This window comes from Heteronotia binoei, chromosome 9 (genome assembly GCF_032191835.1).
Source record: "Heteronotia binoei isolate CCM8104 ecotype False Entrance Well chromosome 9, APGP_CSIRO_Hbin_v1, whole genome shotgun sequence".
Taxonomy (NCBI): Eukaryota; Metazoa; Chordata; class Lepidosauria; order Squamata; family Gekkonidae; genus Heteronotia; species Heteronotia binoei.
In genome coordinates, this window is record NC_083231.1 from 79,196,977 (window position 1) to 79,209,460 (window position 12,484).

The 12,484-nt window shown below is 41.7% G+C and overlaps 2 protein-coding genes across 2 annotated transcripts in view; both read left to right on the plus strand.

Moving 5' to 3' along the window:
• TRPC3 (transient receptor potential cation channel subfamily C member 3) overlaps positions 1-1,770 on the plus strand; it is a 93,779-nt gene extending 92,009 nt beyond the window's left edge. The window contains exon 12 of the mRNA XM_060246835.1: positions 1,398-1,770. Within this exon, the coding sequence (XP_060102818.1) occupies positions 1,398-1,540 (143 nt within the window). The 3' untranslated portion in view covers positions 1,541-1,770. The remainder of the gene's footprint in view (positions 1-1,397) is intronic.
• Positions 1,771-7,198: 5,428 nt separating this feature from the next.
• The window catches only part of BBS7 (Bardet-Biedl syndrome 7), a 34,756-nt gene continuing 29,470 nt past the window's right edge, over positions 7,199-12,484 (plus strand). The window contains exons 1-3 of the mRNA XM_060246836.1: positions 7,199-7,392; positions 9,673-9,738; positions 12,279-12,341. Coding sequence (XP_060102819.1) covers positions 7,357-7,392; positions 9,673-9,738; positions 12,279-12,341 — 165 coding nt within the window. The 5' untranslated portion in view covers positions 7,199-7,356. The remainder of the gene's footprint in view (positions 7,393-9,672; positions 9,739-12,278; positions 12,342-12,484) is intronic.

Consider the following 12,484-nt stretch of genomic DNA (forward strand, 5'->3'; position numbering starts at 1 on the left):
TCCTCCAGGACATTTAGCTGGCTAGTCACCCATGTGTGGTACTGCACAGAGACCACGAAGAAGATAAACAGGTTGCTTACCTGTAACTGATGATCTTCGAGTGGTCATCTGTGCAGTCACACACGCCCACCCAGCCTTCCCCGCTGCTGGCCTCTTGTAATCGTTGCTTAACTTGGTATAGTGTCAGTGCCAGCGGCGGCTGGAAGAAACTGAGTGGAATGGGCGCTCTCCCCCCGCTCCAGGCATGCGCAGTCGCTGCCTGCTCCCCAGGGCGGGAGGAAAGCGCGCCAAAAGACGCTATAGGCGAGCTATTTGAGCTCCGAGGTACGGATCCGTTGCCTGCGGCAAGACCCATGTGTGGGACTGCACAGATGACCACTCGAAGATCATCAGTTACAGGTAAGCAACCTGTTTTTTCAATTGATTATTCTTACTTTGGGTAAGCCCTAACCTGGACAGCCCAGGCTGCCTGATCTTGTCAGATCTTGAAAGCTAAGCAGGATAAGCCCTGGCTAGTATTTGGATGGAAGACCTCCAAGGAATGGGAGACCTCCAAGGAATTCCAGGGTTGTGACATGAAGGCAGGCAATGACAAATCACCTCTGAACATCTTTTGCCTTGAAAACCCTATGGGGTTGCAGTAAATCCACTAAAAGTGAAGCACAATTAAGAGTGCAGTCCTAAACAAAGTTATACCATTCTAAATCCATTGAGCTTAATGGGTTTTTTAAAAGGTAATGGTAGTGCTTTGTTCAAGCACCGAGTCATTACTGACCCATGGGGTGACATCCAGGGTTTTTAGCAGGAAGGCAAGCTCATGGAAAGTTGTCAGTGGGTGCTATAACAGCCATGGGTACCACATTGGGGCCCCTGTAATACAGCACAAAATTAGCTGGGTATAATACCAGGTGTGGTTACAAAGGAGTAGTGCCTTTTTCAGTTGTTCATGGTTTTATTTTATTTGTGTATGTGTGTGTAAGAGAAAGCTATAGTCACTTGAATGGAAACTACCTGCTATCTTGAGATAAAAAGTAAAAGGAATATGTGTGTCATCCCCGCCCCCCCCCCACCTCCCCAATCAAATTTGTCTCCAGGAAAAGGAAAGTATGTCTGTGTAGTGTAGTGTCCAAGGAAGCAACACCTTCAGCATTCTGGTAGTCTGGCATTGCTTGCTGCTGGCCCCGTGATGTGCAATAAGACATTTATGTAAACATGCTAATTAACCAGTTAATTATATGTATACAATAATTAATTGTATGTGATTATTGATTCATAATCATAAAATGATAATCCCAAATATTTGCTGTTTTTAAGTGAAAGCACCATAACAGAATGTAAGTACTTTAATTATTCTTAACAAGCTATCTTTAAAATCTTTCTTTTCCTTATTTCCATAGGTGAATTAAAAGAAATTAAACAAGATATTTCCAGTCTTCGATATGAACTTCTAGAAGATAAGTCTCAAGCAACAGAGGAATTAGCAATTCTTATACATAAACTGAGTGAGAAGCTCAACCCAAATATATTGAGATGTGAATGACCCAGAATTATGTCTTGGACTTTGACTACAGCACAAGCATTGGCAATAATATTTCTAAGTAACTTATACTTGAAAAAAATATTGTAGATTTTTAGCACTCAACAACTTTATGTACAGCTTTGTTTGAAATACAGTCTTAGAAACTTTTCTGAATTTAAATGCATTTTTGTTTTATTTAATGTGTATTATAAAGCATACTTTGCATTTATTAAGATGCAATTGTATATCAACTTTTTTGCATTGCTATTTTTTTTTTAACAAAATTGGAATATTCTTTGCACTGAACAAAGAAAAAACAACATAAGCCTGTTCTCTACCACGCTAGTGAACAGGATTCTGTGGAATGTAGTAACTTGTGTTCATACAGCTCAGTGAAAGATTACTTGAAATTACTTTTAGCATGATTCAGCCAAAGTCAAGCTCTTCTGAGTCCCATTGATCTCAACAGGAAAGATTTACAGAGCACTCCTCTTGTCTCAGTGCACTGGCAGCCTGTTACAGCCGGTGTAACATCTGTATAGCTGTATAGCTTTTGTTGGTATATGCTTATCTTCCAGTAGAGAAATGGGAAAAGACAATAGAATCAGTTTAGTCAACAGATCCAATGGTGACACAACCACCAGTTATGGCTAATGATCCCTGACAAGAAAAGACCCAGGGACACTCAGGAAAGAAAGAGCATTCCTACAGATCACTTGAGAGGAATCACACAATAACCTGTAGCCTCCCTGGAAAAAGGATCAAATCCCACTGGGAGAGCAATATCCCTGGAACAAGGAAGGTTTTTTTGGGGGATGGGAGGAGTTGCAAGGCAAGGGGAATGGATGCAGTAGAGCAGCAAGTGGAGACAACATGGTCAAAAAGCAATACTATCATCTCCCAAATAATTGACTGGGAAGTGGTACTGAAGCGGGAAACAGAAACTTGGAGGTTGGGTCTTGCCAAGGGAAAAAGATAAGTTTAAGATGACAGTTTCCTTTTGTTGAACCACAACCGTATCAATAGCAAAACAAAAGGAAGTAGGACTAGAAGCTGCACCTCACACAATGTAGGGCATCCTGTAATGGAATAGCCAAAGAGGCAAACTGGAAAAATACACATTATGAAGTGTTTGTAGTCCTCCATGGGCCATGGTAACAACATATACACCAGGGCTCTAAAGCCTGCAGAGAAAGCCCTAGTTCTCTGGAACAGCACAGATAAAGAATCTCAAAACCTGCAAGCGGTCACCCATCAGAGAAGGCTGGGAGAAGTTCTTGCACAAAGGCACATCTGCAAGAGTATTATTATTATTGACTGTCTGCCTGGCATTCTTTTTGCTAAATATTTCCCCATCCAACTAGGTATGTGTTTTGTTCATAAGACTCTTGTCACTGTCTGCTGTTTATCATCCTGTGCCACCATATTTCATATCCTCTCAAGCAGTCTAATTGCATGGTTTAGCACACCAGGAGTGATTGGGGGATTATGAAGACTGAGAAACCTGTGCTTCTCACAGCAAAATGAGCTAGAGAGTGGAGAATCCTTCAGCTCATTCCAAGTAAGAGAACCTTCCTGAAAGTAATGAACAGAGGGTAGGGAAAGATCCCATGTACACAGAGATTCAGCTGTGGAAAAAATCTGAACATTTATAGAACAGCTCTAATGAGATTCTGAGTGTAAGACTGATGAGCTTGTTTATTTACTCAAATTATACTCCACCTTTTTCCTCAACAGAGACCAACATGGCTTGCATCATTCTCTCCTCAATTTTATCCTCACAGCAAGTGAGGCTGAAAGAGTGTAAATGGCTCAAAGTCTCCTAGCAAGCTTCCACAGCAGAGTCAGGATTTGAATAGCACATTAACCACTATACCATACTGGAATCTCTGTTATTGTAACTTTTGAGTTCCTTTGGAAGCTGCATCAAAGCAAGATTAAGGGGTTGTGCTTTTCTTCTCACTGCATGCCTTTGATAGGTCAAAGAACTGTCTGATAAGTAGCTTGTAAAGATGCAGGAGTCAAGCTGAAAAAGTTTGCAACCCCACATGCCTTATAATTAGTTGGAGGTTGCCCAAAAACTCAAGAGATACAGAGACAGTAGCAGGGGTGGCCAAACTTGCTTAACGTAAGAGCTACATTGAATAAATGTCAGATGTTTGGGAGCTGCAAGACATGAACATCAGATGTTTGGGAGCTGCAAGACAGGAAGGGAGGGAGGAAAGCAAATAGATGGGGGAAGGAAGAGGGAGAAAGGGGTGGAAAAAAAGGAACTTTAACTTCAAATGCATTCTCCAAGCTGTTGGATGGCTTGGCTTGGAGAAGTGATTGAAAAAGATAAATGCCTTCTTCTAGGTGGCTGATAGGATAGCGGCAGCTTGGAGAGCCACACAATATGTGTGAAAGAGCCCCATGTGGCTCCTGAGCTGCAGTTTGGCCACCCCTGGTACAGAGTGATACGCAGCAACAACATCAGAATATGTGGACCCAGGCACTGATGCGTCACTTGATGCCCACTTGTTTCTTCCCAAAGTATCTCTCTCCCAAAGCAAAAAGCCTGGTGTTCCCCATTTAATTGCAGCAGGAGACCCTGGAAGACATCACCTTTGAATGTTTTAGGTCTGGGCACCATGACATGTGTATAACACAAAGGAGCAGAATGTGATGAGACAAAAAAAAAAAACCTGGCATCATAAACATATTACCAACAGTAGGGGTACCCAAACCATGACACCCACCAACACCTTTTCTAGTCTCTGCCAAGTGTTTTCAGGTAGTGGGTGGAGCCAGGCTACTGCCCAGCAAGGCTTCTGACTATTGAAAATTTGATTGGCTGTGCAGATTTTTAAAAATGCTGTTTTGGCAGCAGTTGCCACCACTGCAGAAGGATCTGCAATATATGACTGAAGTTAAGCTGTAGCAATTGTTTTGTGGCCGGCTGCACCTCTTACAGCGGGTGTTTTGTGGCAGCCATTGTCTGAATTCCAAATATGCCCAGATGTTCAAAAGGATTGAGGATCCTGGCTTTAAGCTGATCCTGCATTGAACAGGGGGTTTTATAGCCTCTTCCAACTCTGATTTTATGGCTTCCTAACCTTTTGTAACTGCCCTATGGCAGCCATTTTGTAAATGGTTGCATCTCCCAAGGCAACTGTTCTGTGGTGTTGCCTTTCTCAAAATTCCAAAACATCCACAGGGTCATCAAGTTTGGGTACCCCTACTGTTGGTAATATGTTTATGATGCCAGGTTTTTTTTTGTCTCATCACATTCTGCTCCTTTGTGTTATACACTTTGATGTTCTCCTATTGGGGTAGAGTGTATGATCACTGAGACAATATTCACCAATCCTCTGCAGAGTTGCAGTAGAACTCTGCACTTTTTGTTTGCGTTGCACTTTTTCTTTGTGCTGTTTGAGTGGTGATCAAGCAAGGCAAAAGGGTTCATGAGTGTTTAAGAAGCAGTAACAACAATTAGAACAGTGTGACTTGAGCTCGCCAACAAATACGCCTGTACTCTGGCCAAAAGAAGTGGTAAAGTGAAATATTTATGCCAATACTGGGAGTAGGACTATGGGCTGAAACAGCGCAGAATTTCAATTAAATCCTGATTCCTTTTTTGCGACACCCCAATGCCCACTGTTTCTGGCCTGTACTTGGGCAGAGTTGTGCGTTGCTGTTGTGCACACTCTGGTAGTATAAAAACAAAAATGCAAAAGACTGTGTTCAAAAAACGCCACAACTCTACAGTAGTATGACAGTACAGACTCACTGAAGTCACCTTATTTTTAAAATACGCTGGAGTAAAGACTTAATTGCTATGTTTAAGCTCTTCAGCTACTGAAGCAAGACTACAGAACTGCAAAAAAAAAAAAAAATAGTCAAATCAATAGGAGCCACTGTCCAGTTCTATGCATTTACTTGGAAACCTACTGTGCTCATTGGGACTTTCTCCATAGCAGGTGTGCATAGGAATGAACCCTTGTCTTTAGCTGGACTGTGCATCCTGTGCAATTTGCTTTCTTAATGAAAGAATAAGCCATGGTATGGCCAACTGAATGTTCAACTGTGGAGAGAAAAATGTGTCTATAATCTTAGTTACACAATATCACATATAAAAGACCTATACATAGTTTGCTTTAAATCTGCTTTTAGAAGTAGTTCTTGAGTTTTTTCACTGCAAACTAAGTGAACTGTCAAAAAGTGCATTTTCATGTAGTAGAGATGATTTTTTAAAAATAAAAATACTATGCAGGGCTGATATTTTGTTATATCATTCTAAATAATGCCTTGGATGCTTACTTGGTCAATAAAATATTCATACTTTAGTGACTGTTTTATTCTGCAGTGGTTTTTGTGTGACAATAGTTAAGACCATATATCTTATTTAAGAGAGAGGTATATATTTTGTATGTGCCTACAGAACTTCACATTTCTATCAAATAAAATGGAGTGCTAGGGTGGGAAGCTTTGCATGTTGAAATCTTGTGGTTTGCGGGATCATTCTCAGGGTGGCAAACTAGTCCAAACATAATGGCTTCTTCAGAAACTTCTGTGAAGGGGCCTGCTTGTGGAAACTACAGCACATATAAAATCGGAATGGGAGACAATAGTCTGACACTCAACTACATTTTACTTGAAGCATGTAGGTAATTTTCATGTTATTTTTAAGTGTGATAAATAGCCATTCTCTACATTGCAATGGTACAGCTATGGTTGCCAAGCTGCAGGTGGGCCCTGACCAACTCCCAGAGTTAAAGGTAGTTCCCTGTGTTTCCAACTCTGCAGTGACATCGCAGCAGACATTGTGGTTTTCACAGCAGACTTTTTACAGGGTGGTTTGCCATTGCCTTCCCCAGTCATCTACACTTTACCCCCAGCAAGCTGGGTACTCATTTTACTGACCTTGGAAGGATGGAAGGCTGAGTCAACCTTGAGCCGGCTGCCTGAACCCAGCTTCTGCCGGGATCCAACTCAGTTCGTGAGTAGAGCTTGGGCTGCTGTACTGCGTTACAACTGCAGTAATCAGTTCCTCAGGAGGCTGGCTTCTGCAAAATTATGTCCTACCGAAGTCCCTTTCCTCCATCCCTAAATCTCCGGGAATTCCCTAACCTGGAGTTGGCAATCCTAGGAGGTAAATATCTAGTGTGGACTTGGCAATCCTACTAGTATATAGTAAATACCCAGTGTTGTGTATAAGCATTACAATTCATACTGCTAAGGTCCACCGGGCCCTTACACATCTCTGCATTCACCGAAATAAAGTTTGCCATGAGGTAGCTGTATTTATACCCCTCGTGTACGTGATTACTCTCTCGCCATAAAATACCGGCTATAGGCATGTTTGAGTGTGCTTTAAATGCGCCTGTGTATTCACGCCTCCCTCCCTGAGTGAACAGTCCTTTAACTATCCTTGAGTTCACTTCATCATACGCCTGAAAAGGGCAAGAAATCCTAAGGGGGGCTTCACTCCCCCCGCCCACATCCGAGCGCTTCACACCCTGGATCCCAGATCTATCCAACCTATCCCTCCTCTCTCTGAGCGATTCTGGTTTGATTAGCGCCTAGGAAGATCTCGAAAGGCGAGCAGAGGATGTGCTTTACTAGAGTGACAGCTCCTTGGTCAATCATACGCGAAGCCCTCCTCCCTCTTCCAGATCGTGCCCAATGGTAGCCGGGCTTGATTGAGTGTGTGTAAAGCAATCGCGTCACCATAGTTACGGCAGGGCCGGCGGCATTTTAGGCCGTGTTTTAGGCGTCGGGCGAAAAGCTGCTCTAAGAGTACGGGTGGTCCGGTTGCCTGGAAAAGAGGAGCCGTACACGACATTTAATTGGGCGCCATGGAGCTGAACCTGAGCCGGGTGGATTATTTGCAGGTAATTCGGATGCCAGCCTCCAGATGGGACCTGGGGATCCCCCGAGATTACAGCTCATCTGCAGCCTACAGAGATCAGTTCCCCTGGAACAACGGATGCTTTGGAAAGTAGATTCTACGGCGTTGTGCCCAGCTGAAGTCCCTGCTCTCCCCAGGTTACACCGCTAAATCTCTGGCAACCCTACCCTCATCCCCTGCCGGTGGCCTAGGGGGTCCTGGGAACCCTGGAGGCGGATGCATGTGTCCGACAGTGAGTCCATCTGTACGACCATGTCTGGCTGGACTAGAGAGGACCACCCGGCGACCGCCTGTTTTTGCTGCCCCAGACAAGGGTGGGAAGGTGGAGGGGATAGCTGGTACTCTCCCCCCCCCCTCCCGGGCAGCCGGACACAGGCAAACATGCTGCTTCTATTTAAAAACAAAAACAGGATGGGTACTTGATTTGAGGAAAGAGGCAGTTATTGAATTTTTGCCTGAGCAGCATTCATTTATAAAGCACAGAAACTTGCTAGAGAAGCCAAAAGCTGGCAGCTGCAATTCGGTTGCCTTAAATTGGCCGCTGCTGCCACCCTTCGATTCTAAACTTGAGGGAATTGCTTATGTGTCTCCGTGGTCATTATTTACAGGCATAAGTGTTTGTGGGTTTTTTTGTTTTGTTTTAAGACAGATCTTTAGCTTCTAGCTACTGTTGTCAACTGCCTGGAGAAAACAAATGGCCTATCCCTTAAATAGAGACTTAGTAGGATGTTATTTCCAGGTGATCCTGTTCCCTGCCCCCCCCCACACAAATGTTCTTTATTTAAACTTCAAATTTAGGGGAGTACATAAGTAGCATTAATAAGATATACAATATATTACACAGTCAGAAATACAACAATGTATACTTGCACATGGATAATTAGTGATAATGTCACATACAGCATATCCACTCACTTTGTTAATCAAACATAAGCTGAAAAGAATAATAATTCCTTGTAGAATGCATATTTTGGAATCATACCTTGTTCACTTAGGCAGGTGATCCTATTTATTTCCATGTCATGAAAAACTTCAGCTCTGGATTTCTGCATGGTAAGCCTCTATTTAAGCGACAAGGTGCTGTTTTCCAGGCCCATTGGCAATCCTACTTCTAGCATAATCTCAGTGTTGAAACAAAAAGAAATACATTATTCCACTTGGTTGTTAAGGAATCTTTTTTAAAATGAAGAACTTAAAGCTGCATTTAGCAGTTCGCTTACTCACTGATTTTTAACGAAAACATCAGCAAATGTGTCCTTAACATAGTCATGATTGGATAGAATCCTCCCTGCAATGCCAGTGTAATGTTTGTGATATAACAGAGACTTGGTTTTTACTTACCAGCTCTGTATTCTGTATAAGGGACTTTTGAAAATGAATTTCTTTCATGCATTTGGATTTTCAGTGCAATCCTTTTCATAATTTTGGTAAATTACATTGAGATCATTCCGTCTTTCTCTCAAGTTAAGTGTGCATGTAGAGCTGCAGCTCAAGGCTTATCAGTACACATACTTTGCCTTTCATAGCAGCCTGACTGCTCCTTGAAATGAAGCATGAGCTCACTGAATTACAGAGAATAACAAACACATGCAACAAACATAGCAAGACACTGATTTTGTTTCACTTAATTTTGCTTTGATGACATTCAAAATACTCAGTTCTTAGATACTTTTAATATAGTGCAGTTGTTGTGAGACTCTTTAAGTGTAGTGTTTAAGCATCAAAATCCTCTTAAAATTGACTCCCTTATATAAGAGGTTTGTGATTGCCACAGCTGTGTGAGCTATAGTTAGTTTCACTTCTTGAGTACTCACCTGTTCTCTGCGCTATTATTTTTCTCTCTACCAGTATTTATTATCCATGCTCCTTTTTCATATTTTTTGAAAGTCCTGTTACTGTTGACAGCCTTCATCATAAGGGATAGGGTTCCTGTCATTCCATAGTTTGGTTGCATGGGATATTTCAATCTGCTGCCAGCATGCTGGAAATGGTTGCATGGGATATTTCAATCTGCTGCAAACATGCTGCCAGCATCAGCTGGAAATGGTATTCTTGCTGATGTTTTCCTGTCTAAATCAATGCCAAAGGCAAAGAGTATTCCAAGAATTTTCTTGTGACAGAATCTTAACTCTGCCTTAGTTATCTTATTATGTAAAAGAGATTTTTAAATAGTTTAATATTATTTGTATTACGATCATGGCAACCAATGTCAAAAGACTTGAAAATTTTTAATAATAAAGGTTGGGTTATTTCCCCCAATTAGGTGGGAGTAACATCTCAGAAAACTATGAAGCTGCTCCCTACATCAGGACGCAAGGCAACACAGAAGGTAGAGTAGTTTATTCTTTTACCAAATGTGATATTTCTGTCAGATATGGATATTAGAAATAAAGATTGTATTCTGAGAACAAATAGCTGATATATAATAGGGGCAAGTTACTTGGATTTTAGGAGCTTTCCTATCGAGTTTATTCAAAGAATCATTTAAGAATGTATCAATAATGGAAAGTGCTGTCAAGTGTAGCCAGCTGATGGCAGTGCCACAGGGTTTACTAGGCAGGAGACACAGAGATGGTTTTTCATTGCCTTGCTCTGCACAGAGAGCAATCTTGAGATTTCCTTCATGCTCTCCCACCTAAGTACTAACCAGAGCCAACTGTGCTTAACTTCTGAGATCTGACAAGGTTGGATTAGCCTGAGCCATCCGGGGTGGGACAGTATTACCAGAGACAGAAGTATAGTTTGTTATTCTGTTTTATATGTGTAGATTTGGTCAGTTTTTATTTTGTGTGAAGTGCCAAAATTTAAATATTGGTATCAGTCCAGATATTACCCAGTACCCATTTTCACTTAGCACAAGAAACCCACCTGAGTGTAATATGGGCCCCTTCTTCAAGTGGGAGATTGGTGCATCGATCCAGTGATGATCAGCTTTGTCAGAATCTTTACTTTTGTTTCCCTTTCTTGCTGAGACTCAAGGCTGATTACATGGTGTAAAGCAAGGCAATCCAACAGCATGAGACATCAATGGACAATACAATAAGACTAGGATTACAAATAAGAAACAGTGTAAAAAATCAAATATATGTAAAAAATGTAAAAAATGGACTTACAGAAGTAGAAAGCAGTGTAGTAATGAAGAGATAGTGTATATATACTATAAACAGTGGTCTATACTGTAAACAGTGGCATAGACTACAATCCTCTTCCCTTTATAGAAGCACCTTCCTGAACCATTCTGTTATACTATAGCCCTAGTCCTTTGTAGTCGTTGAAAGGGTTGTAGCCTTAGGCACTAACCTCAGAGTCTGTCATTCAGAGCTGACAGCAACGATCATCTTGATGTTTTGTGTGATAATAGCTATATACCTTCTATGCCTGATATGAACACCAAGCCATGGGAAGTGTACAGGCAGCATCATTTTGTGTGCCTACTTTCCTGTCCAACAACAGATCACAGTAGAATCAATTAGGAAAAAATAATACAAGGGAGCAGAGTAAATATTGACTACAGTGAAGTACACTGCACATTTTTTTAGAAAAGTCCAGTGGAACTATTGTTTATTTCAGTCCTTATAAAAAGACAGTTTGTCTTTACAGAAAGCCTGTGTATTTGTATAGTGTCATATGGTATCATATTTATAGGGTGCGTGGGTAGGTGTACACACACAAATGATAGTAGAAAGCATGGTTTCTTTCAAGGAGAGTAGGTCATGTGTAGGAGGGCACAGCAGGTTGGGTGGTGGTCATTTCTCCAGGACGGATCCTTCTGGCTGCAGTGAAACTTGGACCTAGAGGTATAAAATGAGCCTTACTTTGCTAACTATAAGAGAAATGATGGGTTCATCCATTATTCCTGTCTAAGGGGCTATAGATTTTACCTAATGTGTTTAAGACTTTTGGGAGATGTATGTATTTTATTGCTTTGTATTTTATTCTTCTTTGTCATATTATCTTCAGATATTTGTGGAACACTATAGATCTATCTAAACTGTAAATCTATTGACTCTGTTTTCAGTTTTTGTGATGACATATATTTCACTTTTCTGAATGTTTCTTTTATCTGCCTTGCTATGCCATGTTGTGTGTTTGTTTTATATTGCTGAGATGTAACAGTTTTATGTTTAAGACCTTTAGTCAAATGAGCTAATAATAAAGGAAAGTTCATCTTTACTTTATTTGACATCTTCTCTTGTACAGCTCCCAGGAACAGACTCATCTCCTGAGGAAGCTCCCTCCCTTTCGTGGGCTGGGCTCCATTCCTTTGGCTTCCCTCTTGGCTGCCCACTTCAGGCTTCTCAGAGTAGTGGCTCTCAAGGAGTGGCCCATAGACTGGACCCGTCCCCTCATTTCAAATTCTGCCTTTCCCTTCATTCATGTCACAGTCCTAGGTGAATCCCTTCTCCTCCCATTACAGCTTTGAAGGCCCTCCAAGTGCAGCTCATTTTACTAGAACCCAGCCACACCTGGGCTATGGGCCCTATCCTATTGGTTCCTTGGGGAATCCCTCAGTCCTTCGCCACTCCTCCCTTGGGCAGGATTTTTCCTCTATTTTCTCCTTTGGCCTCCTTGGGCATTGCCTGACTAGATTGTCACAGAGTCCCTGTAATCTGCAGGATATAATGCTGGGCATCTTTTCAAGACAGCTGTCCTGTGTTCTCCCTTAGGGAATGCTGAGGTCTGTGGTCCTCATGCTGCATAGAGGTTGCATCTGATTTCAGCCCTGGGAGCTGGCAGGTCTTCACTGGTAGAATGGGGTGGGAGCAAAGAGGTGTTCCTGGACATCCTCTTCCTGGAGTATTGAAATGACTTTTCTTTAGAATCTTTGAAGAGCACTGTCAACATGGCTTCATATTACATTATTTTAAGGTTGTCATTGGAGATCAGGACGGTGTTGTTACCTGTTTTGGGATGAAAAAAGGAGAACCTGTGGTAAGTAGTTTCCTGTAATTGTTAGCATAGTTCTTGTGTAATTCCTCACATATTCCTCATCAATAACTTCACTAATGTAAAAGATTATTAAGTTTTTTTAGGGCACATACTGGTGTGAGAGAAATTTAGAACTTTGTAGTTTT